At 38.3% G+C, this 23,070-nt stretch overlaps 1 protein-coding gene across 1 annotated transcript in view; it reads right to left on the reverse strand.

The window, feature by feature from the left end:
- The window catches only part of plekhh3 (pleckstrin homology, MyTH4 and FERM domain containing H3), a 50,625-nt gene that overhangs the window by 25,298 nt on the left and 2,257 nt on the right, over window positions 1-23,070 (reverse strand). Inside the window, exons 2-3 of the mRNA XM_087808593.1 lie at window positions 16,844-16,899; window positions 5,531-5,625 (exon numbers count right to left, since the gene is read on the reverse strand). Coding sequence (XP_087664719.1) covers window positions 5,531-5,625; window positions 16,844-16,899 — 151 coding nt within the window. The remainder of the gene's footprint in view (window positions 1-5,530; window positions 5,626-16,843; window positions 16,900-23,070) is intronic.

Genomic DNA, 23,070 nt, shown 5'->3' on the forward strand with positions numbered 1-23,070 from the left:
TTAAAAGGTCAGGACAACACCGAGACAAACACAACAGTCTCAGAAAATCAAGGAAAAGCCTGAACAAATAAAATGTCTTGAGAAGTCCATCACAAAAATGTAGAATAAACCAAATGTATCCATTACCAGCAATTACTTACTTACTTACTTATCTAACAAGAATCATAAAATAAAGTACTTCATTTTTATAGTTAGACGCTACAAGCAATATACTACTCTGTGCATGGTATAAAAAAAATACCTAGTTACACATTCACTCTCCAGCCTGTTAAATGATATCGCAATACATTTCTATTACATATAAACAACAAAACCATTTATACCTTTTGCACATAAAAGACCAGAGATTCGTCCTGCTAGTCTCGAGTTGGATGCTCTACATTGCTATAGTTGTGCATTCATTGTGCGTTCTGTTTTGTTGATTTTTATTTTTATAATTTAAATACGCCTTGAGGTAAAGGTGGTATTATCATTTCATTATCTGCAAAACAGAAAGCGTCAGAATAGATGAAAGTGTGCACTGGAAGTTTAAATGCTAATGTCATGCAAAATGTTAAACAGTACAAAGTACAAAGGTACAAAGAGGATATGCATGTGTAAATATTCCCACTCATTACTCGACAAACATCATTTTCAATCGACATTTGCTTAACATTACCATTTGTTGACATCATGTTCCATCCAGTGTTGAGCTTTACATTGCAACAGACTCCAAACAATTTTCCCTTAAGGGTAAAACAGACCCAGACAGAGTCAACAGGGGTTTATTGGAGCATAAAAAGTAGGGCCTCGTGCAGCTCATTTTAACTGTAAATCAACAAATCTATGTCAATAAACCAGAGTCAACATCTCTCCCAGTCACTCGTCCACGTGTTTTACAATCAGTCTCTATCTTCGGCGGCTCAGGGCTCAGATTCACGATGACAAAAGGCGTCTTCTTCATTGAAATATATACATTTTAGCAGCGGCATTCTTTCTTTAAATGCATAGTGTTCTTGCCCAGAGAAGAGGGGAAAAGGTCTAAGTGGCACAAGGGTTGATTCACCAGATTGTTCCGTGATAACAGACAGTGTCATTTATTCCACTTTCCATTGCATTTAAGAAACTGGAGAACTGGCTGTTGCTCATTAACCGATTCACATGGCATCCATAGAGAGTTGCAGTCATTTGGATGGAGGTTTGATCATTTGGGTTGTCATCATATTGGCTTGTGAGTTGCTTGGCATTGAAGGGGGAATTGGAAACAAATAAAAAGAGAAATGATCTCAAACAGGGAGGTTGTTGTATCCGCGCAAATTTCCAATAAAACGGGAATTATTGAATTAAAGAACTTGTTTACCAAGTAAGAATGAAGAAGGGAATAAGCGTAAGAAAAAGGAATTAAGTTTGTACGACAAAAAGGAAAAACTTACTTTCGTTTTAGGCCCATTCTAATTCTAAATATAAAACAACTTTCTTAGGTTGATTATGAATACAACCAATGTGCAACATGTGACTAACAGAAAGAAATTAAACCATGGAATGCCTTGAAGCACTGTGTAATTACAATGTCATAGCTATTAAGATGTTAATGTGGTTATTATAAAGAGAACTATGGACTTTTTAGTGTTATTTTCACATTTATCCAAAACTAATACACCACCATGATTGAAGCATTATCCATGGAAGACACGTCCAGTCATATCAAGCTAAACGTGAAGGTTCTCTTCGAGTCTATTCAGATCCAGTGATGTTATGGAATCGTTCTATATTTCGCACCCCCGCAAATGCAGCTCAAATATTTTTATGGAGAGCAAAGTTAGAGGTATTAAGTGCACCAACGGTTTCGTCCCTCTCCATCTTCACCTTCTATTTCGGGTTATTTATGTTCGGGCGGGACAATGCGCACAATAGCTGCTCGAGGGAGAATGTAGATCTGTGGATTCGATGACAAATACTGTCACAGTTAAATATAATGTTAGTATGACGGATACAAAGCTCTAAGTCTGTAAATGTGTCAGCGGGAAGGAAATACAAAGAAGCATCTGCGGACAGATGGACGATTAAGACAGAAATGAATTACTTGAATAGTTCAATTAGGTTATTTTTAAGATCAAACTTTGGGTTCTTTAGTTTGTAAATGGCTGCCAGTGAAGTTAATACAGAGAGGGATCACAGAAAATGAGATTAAAATAAGATGAAAAAACTGTTATTACACATCTTGTCCCATTACTGTACATTTTATCCAAACATACAATATTTAGGTTGGTTTAATTCTTACATGTACAGGCTTAGAATGTTTTAACTGTGAACTTGTCAAATGTTGTTAAAGTATTTTAGCTTCAACCAAAGTATTTCAAGCTGTAATTGAGAAATTTCTAACAGCTCAAACAAGATGGTTTTGGCGAAAAGGAAAGCGGAAAGAAAAGTTTCTATTATTTTTGCCAGCCTATTCATGGCTCAGGTAAACAATGAAATCCCTGCGATGACTGAGGACAAGAGGATACAGTCGACTCTAGCAGCGTTTAAAGCTGATTTTTGGACATATTTTGGTTTGAAAACAAATGAATCCAGAGTCCTGTGGTCTGTAAATTCTGCAACACCAGAGTCAAGTACTGAGACTAAACTACAAATACATCTATGTTGCTACAGTATCACAATATATCGTATTGTTGACCCTGTATCGTGATACGTATCGTTCTCGCCAATACACAAACAAGATGGTTTTGGCGAAAAGGAAAGCGGAAAGAAAAGTTTCTATTATTTTTGCCAGCCTATTCATACTTTTCTGTTTCTAAACAGAATTGAATATAAGTCAATTTGTGCATGTATTATTGCCGATTCTGCAGTTTCAATCATGTTGACAACAAAAAAATCTTGGTAAAATGAAACTTGATTTTGTTCTCACGACTCTTTTAAGCCACATTAGTTTGGCCCTGAAGCGACTACGAGCGATCTTATAAAAATTCATGAATACATATTTCACCGTTTACTGCTACTATTGCTCAATATAAGTGCTCAGTGTAAACATTGCTCACCTGCCAAATCTTTTAAATGATTTCCAAAGACCATAAAAACAAACCCATCCCAAACATATAAAGTTATGTTTTATCAAACCTTTTCTTAATCTTAAGCGCAAGATAAAGTCACATCGTGTACTTTCTGCTAAACCAACGACGTTTTCCCAAAAGGCTCCGAGCAGAAAAAAACTTATGAGTGACAACGAATACCTTCTAATTCTGAGAAAGTTGCTTCACTACTAAGAATAGGAGTGTGTGAGTGACACTCTGCGAACTCGCATGGTAACTGCCGTCAGAATTAGGCATTCCGGCCGCCCTTGTTAACGAGCCGGGGCCAGAGAAATGAAAAAAAAAAAAAAAGAAAATGTCATCCGAAAATATATTATGAGATCATTCCTCAAAAGCAGGCAGACGTGCATGACAAGCGCCTGCGATGCCAGTAGCTATCCACGACGACGTGAACACACACAGAGAGGAGTGAGCGGGAGCAGCTGTGGGCCACATGTGGTCAGAGTTTGGCTGCAGGGCGACAGCACAGCACCGACTCCTCAACGGTGCTTATTACAGGACAATTAGGGTGATGAAACATGTGAGACAGACGGCACCGGGCGACTCGGGCAGGAAGTTTTAGAGAATTTTAGAGAACTGAAACCCAACAGTACTTTAAAAAAAGCTTAATCAAATGTATTATTTATTATTGGAGCACATTACTGGTTTTAAATAAGCTCAAGCCGTTTGCTTCGTTGGCAAAAAAGCTAGAATATTGAGAAAACTCAAGTCAGGGTTCTGGCATGACTCACCTGTTTGACATAGAAAACCAACTTTTTTAATTAGATAAAGATATGAACGAGAAACTCTTCAAGACACGCCATTTTTATTAAAACGCAGGAGCAGGACATTGCTTGCAAGAATTTATAGGGGTGTGAGAAAATATCGAGATTTTATTCACTATACTGTATACATATACAACGCTTGTTAAACAATTTAAAAGGTGGCTTTCATCTTAACCTTTCTGACGTTTCCTAACTATTTCAAGAAAACTTTTCCAATTAAAATTAAAATATTTACACAGCGGAGGATCCGAAGAACGTCCAAAACCTTTTTTTACCTACTATTTTTTATTCTTTTCTAATTAAAATGAAAATATTTATACAGCAGAGGATATACTGTATCCATATACAACGGCATGGATACTTTCATCATAGTTGTTTGATGGTTTCTATTTAAATACATTTTGTGTAAATTAAATGATTTAATGCTTTTAATTCGAATTATAATCAAAGTATTCAAATGGCTTGTTCATTTTTGTGTTGCAATTAAACCGCGGCGGCTTAAGGAACAATAAAATCCGGCGAAATCCCGGCGATGACTGAGGACCAGAGGATACAGCCGACTCTAGCAGATTTTAATGCTTATGTTTTGAGATATTTACAAATACTTATTGTTTAAGAATAATAACAAAGTCATTAACTCAAAAATAACTATAATGATGTCAACATAAATGGTTTTGATATTTATTTATTTTTGTCTGACTAAAATATCCAAATATTCAAATGGCTTGTTCATTTTTGTGTTGCAATTAAACCGCCACGGCTTAAGGAACAATGAAATCCGGCGAAATCCCGGCGGTGACTGAGGACGAGAGGATACAGCCGACTCTAGCAGCTTTTAGAGCTGATGTTTTCAGATAGTTACAAATTACGTTGTTAAATTTTTAAAATAAAAAAACAAAGACAATAACTAAAAAATTACTTTAATAATGTAAATATAAATGGTTTTGATATAAGGTATTTTACCACCAAAAGTGGATACTTTACCTAAAAAAAAAGAAAATTCTGGTTAAATATGTTAATAAATAAACAATAGGTAATCAATGAAATCCCCGCGATGACTGAGGACAAGAGGATACAGGTTACTCTAGCAGTGTTTAAAGCTGATGTTTTGAGATATTTTCAAATATTTTGTTGAATTGTTTAATAAATATTAACAGACAATAACTCAAAAATAACTATAATCATGTCAATATAAATGGTTTTGATATAAGGAATTTTTCCAACGAAAAGAGCATACTTTACCTAAAAAAAATATTTTTTGTTAAATATGTTAATAAATTAATAATAGCTTAACAATGAAATCCCCGCGATGACTGAGGACAAGAGGATACAGTCGACTCTAGCAGCGTTTAAAGCTGATTTTTGGACATATTTTGGTTTGAAAACAAATGAATCCAGAGTCCTGTGGTCTGTGAATTCTGCAACACCAGAGTCAAGTACTGAGACTAAACTACAAATACATCTATGTTGCTACAGTATCACAATATATCGCATTGTTGACCCTGTATCGTGATACGTATCGTTCTCGCCAATACACACTCAAAATAATCCTAAAGACATCAAAGTCAGATAAATGTAAATAGTTGGGATAATTAATCATCTACTAGTTAATTAAAATGATTCCTTATCAGCTTTTAAAAGGTCATTATCTAGCGTTAGCGAAAAGGACGTCATGCAAGTGGCTGCTTGCCGACTCACCTTTGACCACCGTCTCGGACTCTTCCTCCAGGCTCATCTTCTCCTTCTCGATGATCAGGCTCTTCATCTCCTCGGAGGCGTCTGGGACGGTGTGCCTGCGACGAGGAGGAGATGGAGAATGTAAATATCCCACGGCTGCTGGACTCCTATACGTCTCCCTTCTCACAGCTAATTGGCCGCAGAGGACACGCATTTGGATCGTGACCCTCCTCATCACCCCTTTAGCAACATCGTGCCAACAACAAGCTCCTCGGATCAGGTCACAAAAATGGGGGGGTGGGTGGGTTACTGGTTAGAAGTTCCTTGAATATCTGGCCCTCGACATTCTCAAACTTTCCCTCCCCAGCAGCACGCAAGCACACACAGTTGCATACCACGCCGCCGCGGACAGCTCGTCTCTCTTTTATCACTTTGGCCAGCGAGACCAAGCGAGTGACTGAAAATAAACGTGACACGGCGACGCCGAAGTGACTCCCCGCCGGCCCTCCCTTCCCCCCGGGCTCACTTTGGCCAAGGGGAAGACAAGTTCAAGAGGTCACGGGTCTGGATGGGCCCTGAACCCTGAAACATCTGTAAAACTGTTGCCACGTCTTGACCGTTTTGAGACGTTGTCTCCTCGTTTCGTTTGAATAATTAACGATTTGTTTTATCTGCTTCCTCGATCTGAGTCGTATGTATAGTTTTTATCTGAAGGAGAAAATAAAAACCTTCTTCTTTCCTGTCCGCCTTCCTCTCGGGATCAGCGCTCAGGAAATGAATCTTTCTCTCCAGGGGATATTTGGCCTCCGGTTACCTAAACATTCGTGAGCTGATATATGTCTTTATTGATCTGACAACACCAGAAGGTTCTTTGTCAGGGATCAATGAGTCCAAATATAACCTTATCTTTTTCATCTCTGCTTACATCACCGACTCGATCCACTTCAGATACTCTCTATCCTCACATAAACGAAGAATAAATCAACGATACAAGCTTCAATGAGTCCTTGTGTGACCAAAATAATGGAAGAAAAACTTTTCTAAGAACCTGCAGGGATACGGGTAATGGTCCAATTGTTACCAAAACAATCGTGGCTGTTGTGTCGGAAGAAACTTGCAGTTTTGCCTCATTGCTCCATGTTGCACAGCAGCTTTTTAAACATCGGATAAATGGCTTTGTAAAGCAGGTACTGTGGGAGACACTATAACAGTCCATTATAACAACAACAGTAACTCAATAATGTAAAAATTAAAAAATAATGTGTTAATGAAGGTATTTTTTTCTGAAAAATACTTGGCTGAAAATGTTTATTTTTGTGTTAAATAGGTCAAAGTTATAATTAAGACAATAACCTATAATAATAATATTTGATATCTTTTATTTATAATGATAATGTGTTAATGAAGTTTAATTTCTCAACCAAAAAGGATACTTGGCTGAAAAATAAATGTTATTCTCGAGTCAAATAGGTTATAATAACAACAACAACCTATTATAATAACAAAAGTTATAATGATAATGTGTTGATAAGAGTTTATTTTCTAAACAAAAGTGAATACCTGATTGATACAGTGGATACAGGACTGGAATATGATTGTTTCCCTTAAATATACTGATCATTTCTTAAGTGTAACTTCTTACAAGTGGAAATCTCTATCCTCTCCTTTTTGGGAAAATTCTTAAACAGCTGCTAAATCACTTGTCCTGTCACTGACCACAACGTTGTCTGCAAATTGGCATGTTCTATAAGAAGTTTTTTTTTTGTTTCAAAAAGGAACTCTAGAGGACCCTGGATGAAAAACCCACACGCAGTAGTGTTGCTATACGAATAAGAGAGCAATGAAACATTATACGGGCACATTTATTTTCTGCATATGAAGACATAAGTAACAGTCTGGAACTCGCATCAGCAGCCAAGAGGAACGTCTCACGGTCTCCAATTGAAACGTGTTAAAATAAACAGAGAAATAAGAGGACGGCTCTTATAGCGAGTTGTTTTTTTAACCCCTGCTGCATAACTGGATTGCATGCAGACAGGCTTCCTAATAGTAGATATAGACTCAGACATGGTGTTATGGTGTTTACTGGGTAGATGTTTGCATGCTATGGACGAGCTAATTTGAAACAAATGACCATTTGTACCAACATGGAGTGCTAAGAGCATCGGTTTAAAAAAAAAAACAGAATAGTTTTTGGTCTAATGCATCTTTATTTATAGCTCAGTCGAAACAGAATAAACAGCCACTTGAACTGAATTGACCTTTTATTCAGGCTGGCTTGTCATTGTTTGCCATTGAACCAAAAATACCCTCGAAGAATGAAGCAGGACAAACATCAGACTTAAATACGACTGGTATACCTTCTTTTGTGGCAACTTTTGGAACCTTATCGAGACCATTCTTCAAAGTCCTTCTTGGTATTAACAATCAAGTGTTTGAAAAAATATATATTTAACCATTGTTTTGCTTTTGAATAACTGAATAAAAAGTATTAACCTCATTAAAGGGGATTTATAAGTTTTTTTTAATATGTTAACAAATGGAATATCGGACAGAAAAAAACAAGGGATTTTTCTCCTACCATTAAAACATCCATCATTTCTTCCGGGCCATTGTGATTGGTCAAAAGGTATTGGAAGTGTGAACCTTAGAAATATTTAAATAAAAATAACGTTACTAAAAAGCTTGATGGTAGGGTCTATTCAAGTCATAAGTCAAGTCTTTGGCAAGATGCCTTTAGAACTTGGATCCTACTGAAAAGTAATATTTCTGTTTAGTTTAAAAATACCACAAATTACAACCAATCCTCAATGTTCTTCATTACGTGTAACATTTTAAATTCCAAATGTTCCCTGAAACCACAGCCCTTGCTTCTTTGTTAGAAGACTTGAGGGCAGGAAAAAAATGCAGTTAAGTTCGATTGTTTAAGTTTTTGCATTTACGATAAATTCCCGTTTTTGTTTTCACAAAATTCCTGTTTAGTTCCAACATCACTGGCAATAAAGTTCTCTCTGATTATGATGCTAAAATATCCATTAATTTCAAAGTAAGTTCTCAAGGGCACACAATGACGCAATGGTTAGTGTTATTGTCTCAAAGCAAGAAGGTTGCTTGTTCGCTTCCAGGTCGGGAGTCAACATGCGACCTTTCTGTGTGGAGTTTGTATCTTGTCCCTGTGTTGTGTGGGTTTACTCAGGGCACTCCGGTTTCCTCCCACAGTCCAAAAACATACAGAGGATAATTATGAACTTAGTGAAATTGTCCATAGAGTGTGTGTATTTCAATGGTTGTGTGTCTCTGTTCTATGGTTATCCGTTTTTAGGGATAGTACCTTTATGGTACCTGTTCTGATATAAACTGTAGTAACAAGCTGGATTATATAGCTGCTTTTGTCGTTTTCTACCTATGAAGTTATGCATTCTAAACTGTAGTCAAGGCAGCGATTCACAAAACTTTCGCTCCGTATCGAAACTCACTTCTCATGCATGCTCGATTTAGCCCCAAAATTATACTAACAGAACACAACACAGACAGAGTTTAATTCTATTGACACGGAGTAACTTTGTATTGTTCAAAGTTTTTTGGAAAATCCCTATTATTCAAGTTTTTACATTTTGCATTCATTCTTTAAGCACCATTCACGCATAGACACTGTTTCAAAGGTCATATGATATATATCTCTAGCTGTTATGAGCCTTTTTGCAAAAATGTTCTGTTAAAAGTTACACAACCAAATTATGCAAATCAGAGTTCTAGGAAAGCACATGTTTATTATTTGTTTTATCAAATTTTCTGAAAAAGTTCCAACTCTTGTCATCCAATCCTGCACAGGTCAAAGCTCCAAATCAATCAGAAACTGTAATAAATAGTTGATTATCTTTTGAGTTTGTCATTACTCCTGCCCTGGCGTGTGATGTCAAATGTTACGATTCCATTAACATTTGCTTCAATCTGACTCTCGCGTCTACTTCCTGGTGGAGATGACTCACAGAATAAAGCCATGATTCAGTGAGTGTTTGCTTGTGTTGATAGGGAAAGTAGTGACGTTATTTAGAATCGACTTTGACCCTGCTGTATTTGTTCAGTGGGCTGTTCAGAGAAGACGATAGAAAACAATAATAAAGGTTTTTAAACACTGAAATAAAATGTATTAACAGGTTGAAAGAAAAATAGATGAAGACAAACCATTCCAGTGAAATTAACCTCCTAATAAAAATGATATTCGACATTTTATATTTTAACTGTTGTGTAATGATCTGGCTGTTAATCCTTACGAGCTTCCACCACACTGTTTTGATCTATTAGCCAAAAAAAAGGGTTCATGTTGTTGGTTAAAAGCGAGTGTTTTGACTCTCCACAGCTGTCCAGCATCTTTGCTCGAACCCCCTCCTCTTCCCAACATTCTGCTGCCCCCGCATTCCCAGAAGTCTGAGCAGAGGCCATAACAGTGGGGCCTTCACTGAGCTACTTCCTGCGGAGTACAGGAAGCAATTTGACATGGGGCTTATATGGAGAGGAGAAGCAGAGAGCGCTCACTTCAACAGACAGAAGCTCCCTCTTTTTTTTTTTACCCAAATCGGCTCCTGGGAAGAAGCCGTTTTTTTCAGCATGTTGTCCCCTTTTGATGTGTTTGTACACACACGAGCTGCAGGTACACACACAAGGAGACCTTTCAACACACCAGCGATTTGTCTCCTTTCAAATCCTCTCTCTGTTCGGATCTATGAGGACAAAGAGACAACTATTGACAGTATTGTCGGGGGGGTGTACTGGCATTATAGATGGATGCATGTTGAATGTGGGTCGGCTGTATTTCTCTGCCCTGAGGCTCATATAGATATATCCATACCACTGCTCTTATGTAGCATAGGTTACCAGAGTTTTTAAGAACTTAAACTGGTCAAAAACTTGTTTTACAAACACCAATGCAGGACATGTCGTACTCTTATACTGCCCATAGTTCTAGATGTATCTTCTAAATGAATGCACCCAACTTTTAAAAGGAGGGGTAGATGTTCTTCATAACGTTGAGCTTTCTGAATTCTAAATGTTCTCTGAAACTATGCTCCTTGCTTTTTTTTTTGGAGAGTGGAAGGCGGGACCAATGGCAGTTCATTTTGATTGACATCTCTATATCGAGCTATGTTCTCAAAAAAGCACCGTTATTCAATTTTATTTTAGTGTATCCGATTCAATTGTCACGTAAAAAGGATTTACATTACTGTATAAAAGTGTATATTTCTTTCATTTATTTGGATCTTTATAGAGGGGTTGATGGTTAAAACCAATCCCAGCTACTCGGGGCCAGAGGCAGAGGACACCCTGAACAGATCGCAAAAACGTCCGAGGACACACGAAGACAAAAACTGTATTTGGACTGTAACCTTCTTCTACTATCTTCAACAGGAGTCATTTGTTGTCCTCATCGCTATGAATTTCAGTTCCATAACTTTTGATCTTGTCGAGATAATGTGTTCTCTCTCACAAAAAAAGGGAAGTTATGCAATTTCGAATTACGGAATGGAAAAAAAAAAAAAGGAAGTCCATTACCCTGCAGAAGAACCTGCTAATTCCTTTGGTTTGATCGTGTTATTGTACAGTTCACCAACTTCCCTTTTGTCCACAGAAACCATGAACAAACACTTTAATTACTTTAGACACTGTAATAGTAGCTGGAGCGACCAGCTTCTGTATCGATCGGATCAATAATCATCCAGAGTGATGTCCTTTCATCTGTCAATTTCACACATCAGCTGTCAAACATGAACCTTTCTAGAGTAACAGAGGTTGTTGTTTTTTTTAGGTATGAAATTAATAAGCAAAAAAATCTAATAAAAACAGGAACGGGTTAAAGCGGGGTTATTGATTTCAGGAAAAGGGTCTTGTCAAAAAGGCAGACGTTAATTAAAGTGGGAGAAGCCGTGTCCTTGGTCTGGGGGACAAGTTGACCGCCGTGGAATTGACATTGACATGAAGCAGCATACAAAGTGAGTCCTTGTCTCTGCTGGAAAATATACACTAGCATGGCGCCCATTACACATAATACTATAGCGTGTATCGAACGAGAGGCGCCACAACTGACAGCCTACAACAAACACAATCTGGAGTTTTTCCTTACATCATCTTTAAATGTATAGCTTTAAATTACATGTGTCAAATCATGCCCACCGAGTCCTTTTATGTGGCCTGTCGGATGGTTTACTCAAATAAAAAAAGATAAATGTTTACGTTTATATCGTGACCCACTAAGATGCGATGAGACTTTCAATAACAATACAACTGAGATTAAAGCAAAAGGGATTCACTGGAATTTGACACTTCCAGTTTCAACATTACAACATTTGCTCAGCTCGTGACTAAAAGTGCTAAACGAATTTTCAGAATATTGAATGGTTGAATTTAACAGTAAAAATGTTTTTTATTTAAACGTTAGTTTTTTTTAAATATAATTTAATTCCAAATGACATAAAATTACACATTGATACACAAATTGATATTGTAATTCCAATAGTTCAAGAAAATCATTTTCATGGCCCTTTAAATTCAATTTAAAAATGTTGGTATGGTTGTGCCACTGGACAATATTTAGAAAAAATATTTAGTTGAGAAAATGTTCTGTTTAATTATAGGAATTACAATATAACTAATACTCTTTGTGGAGAAAAAAAAAACATTCATTTTAAACATTTCCCAACCCGCAATAATATAAATTACATAAAAATTACATAACAGTAAATTCAACAATCCAATATTTTGATAATATTGATATAGTTCCATACCATTGCCCGATGTCATGGAAATCTAACAGAGGTAATGTAAATACAAAGAAAAGATGGCTATTTAAAATATCATTTAAAACATTAAAAATGCACCATCTCCACATTCAAAAGTGGTTTTAGGAACAGAGAGTTGAACTTCCACTGAACAATTTCCTCTTTTGTGATCGTCGTCTCTCTCGATGGAAAGTAATCCTCGCCGTCATACATTTCAAATCGGCTGCCCCCCTTCCACCCCCCCACCCCAGGGCACGTGAGTGAACTTCATGGGCCTCTGACTGAATCTGGGCTGGTGGGAAAAATGGGAATGTGGTGATTAAGACTGGGCCTATATGACCTCCCTTCTAAAAATACGCTGTTTACTTAAGACTAGAGCCAAGAAACTCTGGACTAAGCAAAGAAAAGAGGGGGTGAGGGGGAGTCATGTTTTGAGTCGGGGAGAGGGGGGGGGAGAAAAAAAAATGTTACAAAAGCAATTATTATTTTTGGAAAGACCGAGTCGGGGTGGAAAATAAGGTATGATGATGTGGAGTGACAGCATGATGCTTGAGCCGATGACAGACATGCAACTACCAGGGGCCCACGGCTTACTTTTCCACGCAAATACCCACATGGTTCGTACATACACGCGCTCCTATTCTCCAAAACACATTCCTCAACACTGGTTCTTCTCAGCTGCACTACCAAAAAGTTGCCACTCTTTTTAGGAGAACCTGGGATTCAGGACAGTGGGGGGGGGGGGCGAGAAACGCTGATGATGTCAGACAGATCCAAGCGTGAGCTCAGCAGGAGGCAACAAGCTGCTTTGCACTTTGTGCTGAACGCACACAGAGGGAATCCTGTCCCGTCTGCCCCGCACTGATACCTCCATCACCAACACCTACCGGGGACTAAGCCATCTGCTGCTGAGGGTTGATTGTGCAAACACGCGTCTATGGCAGGACACTTGACGTGACAACTTTAAGACCTGTCTTGTCTGTGAATGTCACCCGCCGAGCCCGAAGGAAAACCTACCTTCAATTATCAGAGTAAGTGACTTGTAGCGCAGTAAAGAAGAGAAAAAAACGTAATCGCTTAAACATAAATAAACGATACATCAACATATTTTCACTCACTTCTTTTTGAAATTACGTATAAACTTTACCTTTTCCACTAGTGATACATGTCTAGAAATGTGGGATGACTGGTTTGACTGGTACTTAATAATACAGTTGAAGCATTGTCACCCTGCCTTAGTATATATTAGAGTAAAAATGTTCAAAACTTCACTGAAAAAGTCCAATATATCATCATTTCATAGGAATGTGATGCAACAATTTCACATTTACATCAAAAGTTGGACGTCACATTATTGTGTAAGCTGTAATTATTTTTTTTACTCCGGAACAATGAGTCGTCAAATTTATTATTATCCTGCCTTGCAATAAGCGACACATGAGGTTCGCATTCCAACTCCTGCACTGCTGGAATGTTGTTTAAAAAATCTAAATGTATTCGCTTTTTTTAATCAACGATGTATCGTTCAAAAAGATTTTAACCACTTGAGACCAGAGATATTTTGTATCTGTATAATAACTCAACTAAATTCTTTGAATAAATTGAAAAAAAAGACACATTTTACTTATTGCAATGCAACTACTATTATAATAATCTATACTACTTTAGTCCATACATACAAGTTTCATTTGGAATCAAAATCCGACTTGCGGTTAAAGAATTGGTCGGAGTTGTTCAACTTTTATTTTGGTGGCTCCTGTCGAAGGCTTTTGCTGACATTCCTGTGGTGGTGTTTTTACTGAAATATGTGTAATGTTGTGATATCTCTATGGTGCGGGTCAAGTTATGCAAGTATCAGGTTCGCTTAAGTGAAAAAAAAAGAATTCATACAAAGAAAGTGAAGGGTGTCCAGAAAGCTACTTTTTAAAAAACAACCAAACTGTAAGAGTAAGACAAGAAGTTTTTACAGAATTATGGACAGAATAATTATGGTAATTGACTGCAACTGCAACTGGTCAATGTTGACCGTTTTTTTGTATGACTACTGCCTCTGTATTAGTATTATATTCAATCTAAGACAGCAAAAGACACTTTCTATTGCTGTTATCAAATGATATGTATCAACACTGTAACAGGGAGAAAGACCCCTATGAATTTTTAAAAAATGCCTGAATTTTGCTAACAATTAAAACATATTTAATTCATTCCAAGTAAGGATGATTTTTGCAATTTTAAGGGCCATCAATTGTCTATATTTACTGGATTATTTAGCTTTCATTTGCCATTTATACGTTTGTACTTTCTATTAATTTCCTATGTAACCCTACTTGCCCTGGCAACATCAGGTATATCAAAATGTGTATTTTATGATCAGAGAAGATGATATGTATTGGGTATTTGTGACTTAAGTTCCCAAAAGAAAAGGGTCCCAAATAGAATGATACCTCTTGACTTGGCTACCTCACTTCAACATCAACACCAATGTCTGAATTCAATGTCCACCCATTTTTTTTAATCACCTTTACAGTAAACGGGAGGGAAAGTCCCGTGTGGCAAATAAGACTTGTAGGTATTTACAGTGGTGCCGTGACCTTCGCTTGTTTCTTTCCCAATAGAGCCCAACGCCGAGGCGTGACCTGTTATCAGTCAGGTAATGACCACGCACCCTGCTCTCTAATCTCTGCACTCAGTGTGGTGATTACAGCCAGGCACTTAACACACTCCCTAAAAAACCAGCAGTAAATGATGCCATACCTCCTCGGGCCACTTCCACTTTGGGAGACACGGACACAGTTGCTTAAACAAAGAGCCACACCTCTCCGAAGGGTGTGCTGCGCTGAGAGGATTGACTCACTCCTTCCACCTAACCAGCTCTCCTTCTCGCTTCTTTTCATCAGAAGAAAAAAAAAAAACCTCCGAAAACCTGATGCGATTGCACACAAATCTACATTCTTGGGCGATATTGTCGTAGACTACGGTCTGGTCATTTGATGTGCTCGATAGCCACACAAGCTTTGTGACTCATCGCCTGCCAGTCTGCAGATGTACAGTAGTGATTGTGGATAAGGGGGTTTGTGCGTCTGTGGATGTGAGTGAGTGTGTGTTGAAGGAGGACGGGGGTGGGGGGCTGATGGCAGCGATAGACAGCAGAGTCTGGCCACATCAGTGTCTGAGATCACAGGACAGCCAACCATGAATCACTTCTTTTTTTTTTTTTATTGTCACTGGCCCGCTCTTGTCAACCGCAACCATTTGAATCGAGAAGTTCGTGAGAAGCAGTGGGGGATTCAGTCAACAGCCAAATAACGATGCCTTGCAAATAGAAAAGTCTGGTTACGAGTAAATCCAGATAAAGTTTGTGGCAAAAGACTATTTTTAAAGCATGAAAACCAAAATGGTAATTGTAAGAGTAATTGTTTATAGTGTGGCGCTACCAGTTTTTTTCGTTAACGACACAAGATTACACTTTTTTTTAAAGGTTCAGCCACTGTTTAATTAATTTTAAAAAAAAATGTGAGGTTCCCTGTATCTGTGGAAGGCGACGTTGTACCAAACCTGTTACGACAGCTATAAGGTAAGGTAAGGTAAGGTAACAACTTTGGAGGTCTCCTTCGGGAAATTGTTTAATACAACCAGTGTCCTTCGGATTCATTTCCACCGTTATTTGGTTGTCCCCTACCTCTAAAGTACTAAATAGTACTACATTTCTCAGCACATCCAGGTGGAAAACCATGTTGGGATGGAAAGATTCGCAACAAAATATGAAGCAGCCATTGTTCAAATCTGCTTGTCGGAATCCTAGACTATGGTTCTGACAACCATTAGCTTTGGGTAGTGACCCAAAATGTTAAGGTAGCCCATTTACATACACCTTCCTGGGAAGGTCCAAGGGTTGACCCAGGACATGCTAGGGACTAATGGGCCCCTTTCCACCAGCTCGTCTATAAGCCCCTCCTCTACTCGACACCAACCGGTTTGTGTCGCCTTTCCACCAGCAAGGTACGGCAAAGCAGATATTATTTTTAGTACCTGCTCTGCTCTGGTTCCAAGCTAGCTGAGCTGGCACTTTAAAAAGTTGACGTGGACCGACTGCTGGCCACCGATTTGTCAGAGAAGTCACTAAAGAATAATCAGCGAAACTTCTAATGGAAGAAACAAACCAGCCATTATTTAAAAAAAAAAAAAATCTGCGAGTACAGTTTGTCCGTCAGAAAAAAAGTCTTTCCGTTCTTGGCAGACTAGGTCCAGACCTGTTGGTGTCAGGAAAGTACACCTTTGCATCCAAGTTTGGCGCGCTATATTATGACACCCCAGCCCACCCGAGTAGGTAGAAGGGCAGGTGGACCCGCGACGTAACAGAATAGTGTTGAGCTGAGCCGAGTCTTAGTAGTCTTAAATACAAAACAAACTTTTTGTAAAGGTTAAAGGTCAAGAAAGCGAGAAAGGTAGACAATTTATTCGCCCATGACGACCTTATCATTAAGAATAAATATTAAGAAGGCCTGAAATTTAAGTGTACAAGTCATCAAGAACGTACTAAAGTGCTTCCATAACTTCTTACCCATTAGTTCCGTTGGCTGTGCGGGTTGGTTGAGACATAGTCACCTCAGCTGGACTCTGTCAACACAAGAAAAAGAGGAAATAAATGACGGAGCAAAAACAAACACCGGTCTGTCCTTAGAAGTCGCCTACAGGTAGCCGCTTTCCCTTTAACGGTTTGTCTTCTGTGGTTAAATTTTTTTTTTTAAAAGGCCATGTGGCCGTTTCTGGCACGGGGATTAAAAGAGCTCCTCTGTTCTCATACTGCTTGGCTTTCAGTTGCAAGAGGAGATCCTGTGTTGAGAAATATTGCATGCAAGACACGTTCATTAATGTAGCGCTAGAACACAGAGGCCTCTTTTGTAGGAGAGCTGCACGTATCCAGCTTCTAATAAGGTCAATTATTATTCTCAAATAACTTAATCAATTTGTCTTGACTAGTTAAAAACATTTCGATGCTTAAATTGTTGAGTTATACACATAATTTTATTGGTTAATAATGGTGCAAAACTAACTAGTTGAAACTATGAATAATGAGTGATTGACATAAACATCCCCCTCTGGACGTTTCATGGAATCTGAGGTAAGTTTCCCCTGATGACAAACAAGGCTCCCACTTGCAGCCAGACACATAAAAAATTAGATTTCATGGATTTAACAATGAACACTTCATTCCAGGACTTCCCCCCTCCGTTAGCCAGGGATCCGAGAGGATGTTCCCCTTCCTCAGTCTCTGCGGCCAGGTTCCCATCGTGACCTCAAACAAAACCCAGAATTAAGAGCTCACTTGTGTATAATTTGGACTCATCCCTCGGTGTGCAGGGCAACACTGTATGTCCAACGGCTTTGCTTTTCTCTCCAAAACCAGAGCCCTGAGTGTGGATCTGGGGCTGGCTGGTTCTCTGCTAGGGACTATTGGTCTACCTGAAACCCAATCCATGTCAGCTCAGGGCCTCTCGCAGTTCCCAGACCATGCTGCACTACTGGCCAGGCTAGCCTAAGTATAGCCCCCCCCCCCTGCAGAAACAGCCCTCTGCTTTCCTCTTTAACTCCAAAATATTAAGAAAACACAAAGTGCAAATTTAAAAGCCTGAATGCAATTTAAGATTTATTTATATGACAGACGCCGAAAAAATATGTTTTGAATCAAAAGTGTTTGGTAACTATTCAACTTGGTAGTTATTGCAAATACAAGAAAGGCCGTAGGATTGTGTTGAAATAAAGAAAAACAGAATGAATCACACTAAAACAATAATTATATAATAAACTGTTGCTACCTCAATATATACCCATCACAAAATTTGAGTAAATTGCCACATTGGCTGGAGTTTTATTTGGTCTAATACGCTAGTAAATCACGTGACTTGCAGAAAAACAACTTTCCAGAGAAGCTAATGGGTTGCGGGATAGGGAACATGGATAGCGTGCGACGCAGAGAGCCCTGGCAGAGGCTCTTCTTTTGGAAGGGCAGGAGATGAATCATCCCAGAGCCCAGCAAAGCATTGAGGGGAAAGATGTCGTGATGTGTTCGTCCCATGGCTGGTTTTCACTCTCGCTTTCCTCAAGCCTTCCAAACCCTCCTGGGAGGCTGAGTAACCATGAGGAAATGCTTGGGCTCAGCCAGTGTCGGTCTGAAGAACAGATGTGTGGCCTGGAGGTGGTGAGGCAGAGACGCAACGGAAACCAAATACAAACCAGTGAACCATTACACCTCTGGAGACAGAGGGCAGTAGTGATGGTTCTAGGAAGCTGCCTGGACGTGCCAGAACTTAACAGGATGTTACTCTGGTCCACACTTCTATCCAAACACTTTGCCTTGGTAGTTTTGTGGTACACGCTGCTTCGAGATGAATACAAAACTGAATGAAGTTACTGGGGAAACATGTATTTAAATGAGGGATTTCCTCTCCTAAAATTAGCGACTTGCTGTCCAAACACTGGGAAGCATTCATCTCAGTGCAACTATTTGGGCAGCTGTTGAATGGAGACTGTAAATATGAAGGAGACATGGTTTGGATGTGGCTTCAGTACCATCCATCTATATAAATGTCTCAGTCAAGAGGTCTGGTGTGGTGCAGTGTCCTGTATTTGGTACTGTAGACGATGAACTCCTCTTTTGATAACAAACGTTGGAGATTGTGGTGATGGTTTTGAAGACTCCACCGAGGCCAAGGGTTGCTGTGGTCGTCTCTTGCAGGAGCCAAAAAATAAAAAAACGTATTTGAGTTTAGACTAAGGGGCAACATCCTTTTTTAAAAAGTAAAGCCAATGTAAGTGCAAAAGGCTATAGTTCATCAAGTGACCACTAGAGGCTGGCTACAAAAATCCCTCAAATCACTTACACACCCAGCCAACCCGACTTTTGAGGCTTTAAAAAACATATTTAAAAGACTAGGTTAAAAAGAATGGCACACAATAATTTCACCTTTCGGCATACAATCTACCAGGGATTATTTGGGTTTTTTTCAATTCACTTTTGATTATATTCCAGTTTATTAGTTTTCTATACTAAGGACGTGGTTGATTTGACTGACAAGCGAGTTCATATTAGCAACTATACCTTCATTTATATGGGCTTCATCTCCATATCATAATTCAGTCAACCCAAACTCCACCTCCTGATCCAAGTGTGTATAAACCGGGGATACCCAATTTTCTAAGATGGCCGCGACCCAAATCATGATTCAGTGATAGAAACAATAACGGGTGACAGATACTACTTCCATATTATCTACAGTCTGTGGCTTGGACCAGGGGTCCCCAACCTTTTTCGCACCGTGGACCAGTTTAAGGTCACGGACCAACCTTCATATAAGAACATCTTTCCACTAGTTTACAGATTTATTCTTTAAGTAAACCTGACTGAAACTAGCAACCTGAAGTAGTCAAGAGGCACAGGCTAATGTTACTTCAAAGAAAATACCATGTTTTTTTAAAAGAAACCTTTTTAAAACAGTAATAATTCATAGAAAATAAATTATAGAAACTTGTCTCCTTCTGTGTCCCGAAACAGGGGTCGGGAATCACTGGCTTAGACCACAACGCCCAAGGGGGGACACACAGACAAAGAAAGTCTGACTTGTTGTCCTCAACTGAAGCTTTTTCAGCTCTTGATTAAGTAGAACTCGCTCACTTAATCACGAAACTACTTAGAAAATCGATCGGAGCATTTTGAACATCCAAGTTCTCTTTGAAACTTAACAGTATTCACACAGTCATTAGTCTGAAGAGAGTCGCTCTCGGCGGCTGAACCAATTGGTGGTTAGCGGCAGGTCAGCTGATGAAATTCGCTTAGTGGGTCAGACATGGTCTTAATTCTTGCCTCCTCGCTATTGACACACTTCTTTTTCATTCACCCACTCCGTAGCTGAGCAGTGGAAGCAGCCATCGGTGGAAACACAATTTAGTCTATTTATTATTGATTGCTTTCAAATGAAAAATCAATACGCTCAAAGGGGAAACACCTGCGCCTCACAAAGACTGATTTCTTAAGTGTCGACACTTCCTGCCATTTTGAAGCAATCCGAAAAGCTCAATTCAAATTCATCAATATTTGACTTCCTGCTTCAATAAAAACCAAAGCTCATCAATCGTCATATTTAACTCTGTAGACATTTACATCAACTCTATAAGAAGATTAAGGTATTTGCATCAATATTTGGACACATGAGATCAAGAGATCAGTTCATAAGTTCAACGTTTGGAAAGTAAAACCGGACAAGGTAGGGTTTTATAGACCAACGGTGCATAGTTGAAGTACAGACGGTTTATGTGGCAGTAAATCTTAAATCGACTTATCGTCTCTAGATAAGTTTTTATGATGCATTAACCCGTTTAATTTGCTCAAATTTGAGAAGACTAAATGGCGGTTAAAAAACGAAGTTTTCATGGGTCTGGGTATAGTTTAACAGCTGTTCTGTTTCTTTTACTGGTCATGCTTTCAGTCTAATAAAAAATGAGTCATTCACTGTGACCGTTATTGTCTGGATTTTAAGAGATTTTCGAAATTTGACGAGGCTAGGTCACTTCATTCTTACGTGAAATATGCATAACAAAATATTACTATACTATTACTATATCGAGTTCAACCGAAGATATAAACTGCCTTCTCGCACATATTTCTCCCAAATTGCAATTCCAGTGACTTATGAAACTTGTGTGAAGTAAAGGCAGAATTTGTAAAGGCAAAATTTATTTTGCACTTTAAGTTAAAATTGAAATTTTCTGCAGGTATTTACCTGACTGTTCATCATGTTAATTTATACGATTCAATATTTGAAATTCTTGAGTCATTTTCTTTAGAAAATAGTGGAAATGCAACTTTTAGACAAGATCTTTAAATATTTGGACCTTTTTGCTTTTGAAAGTATTCACGTTGATTTGTGTATTTGTTGTTTGTGTTTCTAGTCACCAATATCAAATATCACACTCTTTTCCGATATATTTTGACATAATTTCCAGGTGTGAATAGACCCGGCTAGTCAGCCGACAGATCATTTGAGAATTTGAAAGACAATTCATGAAGTAATTTTCACAGACTGATCTAGCAAAAAAAAAAAATTGTTCACCACAAACTCCACTGATCGGGAAATGCCATCGTGATCATGATTTGTCACACAAGTACTGTAAAGCCCAGTCAAATACTAATTTATGTAGTTTCAAGGAGAGACAGGTTAATGTAAGGGGTAGTTACCATCAGTCGAACATTACTTAACATCCGTTTCTCAGAGTTTAATTGAGGAAAAAAAAAACAATGCTGCAGAGAAATTAGCTGCAAATGCTACTAAGCGACTCATAAGATTGCCAAGAAAAAGACGGCGACACCTCATCGGATACCCCTGAGAAACAGATGTTTCCTTATCTGGCGGCTGCTGGTACTGTTTGACTTCTGTTGGGGCAATAACTGTGCAACGAATCTGCCTTCGACATCTCCTGAGAAACGTAACGTCGCAGAAGTAGAAAAAGAAATAACCACAAGTGGTCCATCTTATAGATAAAGAGACAACCAAAAAAAAAAAGTAATGTTATTAAGGGGCAGTGGGGGATATCATAGAGAATGAACGTACCTTAATTCAACAATGCCCCTTCACAAGAGGGTGGACAATGCTGACTTCTCTGTGCCTGATCAGATGACTAAAATTACAGAGAAGACAAGGCTGCAGTCTTATTTGCAAACGGGGCGAATGGAGGCCAAATACACAGGATCCGTTCAACAAGTTTAAGAGTTGCATCAGTGAGTGTGTGTTCGGGATTGCTCAAAGTCTCCCTCTGAAGCAACGCAAAAGTTACACTTTAGCAGCAATTCCTGAGTGAAACTGTAACCTGGAATCATCCTCATAACATTTGACCCGAGCGAGAAACTCCGCATGAGTGAGCTCCGTCCAAAAGGCAACAAAAATTGCTGAGCTATTATTGTTTTAATACTTCTGCTGCAATATAAACAAACACAAAAGTGTTTGTAAACAATTCATCCTTGCTGTTGTTTCAGTTTGCAAGAACACACTCGAGGCATTGTTCCAAAGACACAAGCTTATAATAGCAATGGCTTGTAGTAATCCTCAGCTGGAGTTATTTTTCTCATCTTAAAAAGAACTTGAAGTGATTTCCCTTTCTTTTTTTTTAATACAGTTAATGCACAAAAAAAACAACTTTAATTTGTAATATTTTGATTTTCTTTCCCCAACAGAAAACATTCAATAAAACTGCATAATGTCACATATATTTGTAATTGCCATCTTTTGTTTTTGCCAATCTGCACATTTATAATGAGTCACTCAACAAAAAGTATTTAAAATTAAATATTTAATAATAAAATAAAGTGTTTTGCTTATGTTTATAACATTGTTGATGTTAAAAGTAGTGCTTTTATTAAGGTTTTTACCCTTTAAAAGATCATTTCTTTTAATTGCATCTATTTTTTAGATGGCCCCTGAAACCATCATGTTATATAATGTGGCCCCTTATAAAATCAAACTTCCTACCCCTGATTTAGAACCTATTTAATCAGCACCAATTTATCAAATTTCACTTTTATCACAGAGAAAATTCTGTTAATATTGATTCAATTTGTTTCAGAATTGTGAGTTTACTTTTTTTATTCATAAATAAGTGGATTATCTTTACATGCAACCCTTTAGGCTGACTTGAAATACTTCATAATGTGTTGTGTAGGAAGTCTAATCTCTTACCAGCTTCTGAAGTAAAAAATATATATATATATATTCCAGACCCACCAGAGGGCTAAAACTT

Source organism: Callionymus lyra, chromosome 15, assembly GCF_982586985.1.
Source record: "Callionymus lyra chromosome 15, fCalLyr1.hap1.1, whole genome shotgun sequence".
Taxonomy (NCBI): domain Eukaryota; kingdom Metazoa; phylum Chordata; class Actinopteri; order Syngnathiformes; family Callionymidae; genus Callionymus; species Callionymus lyra.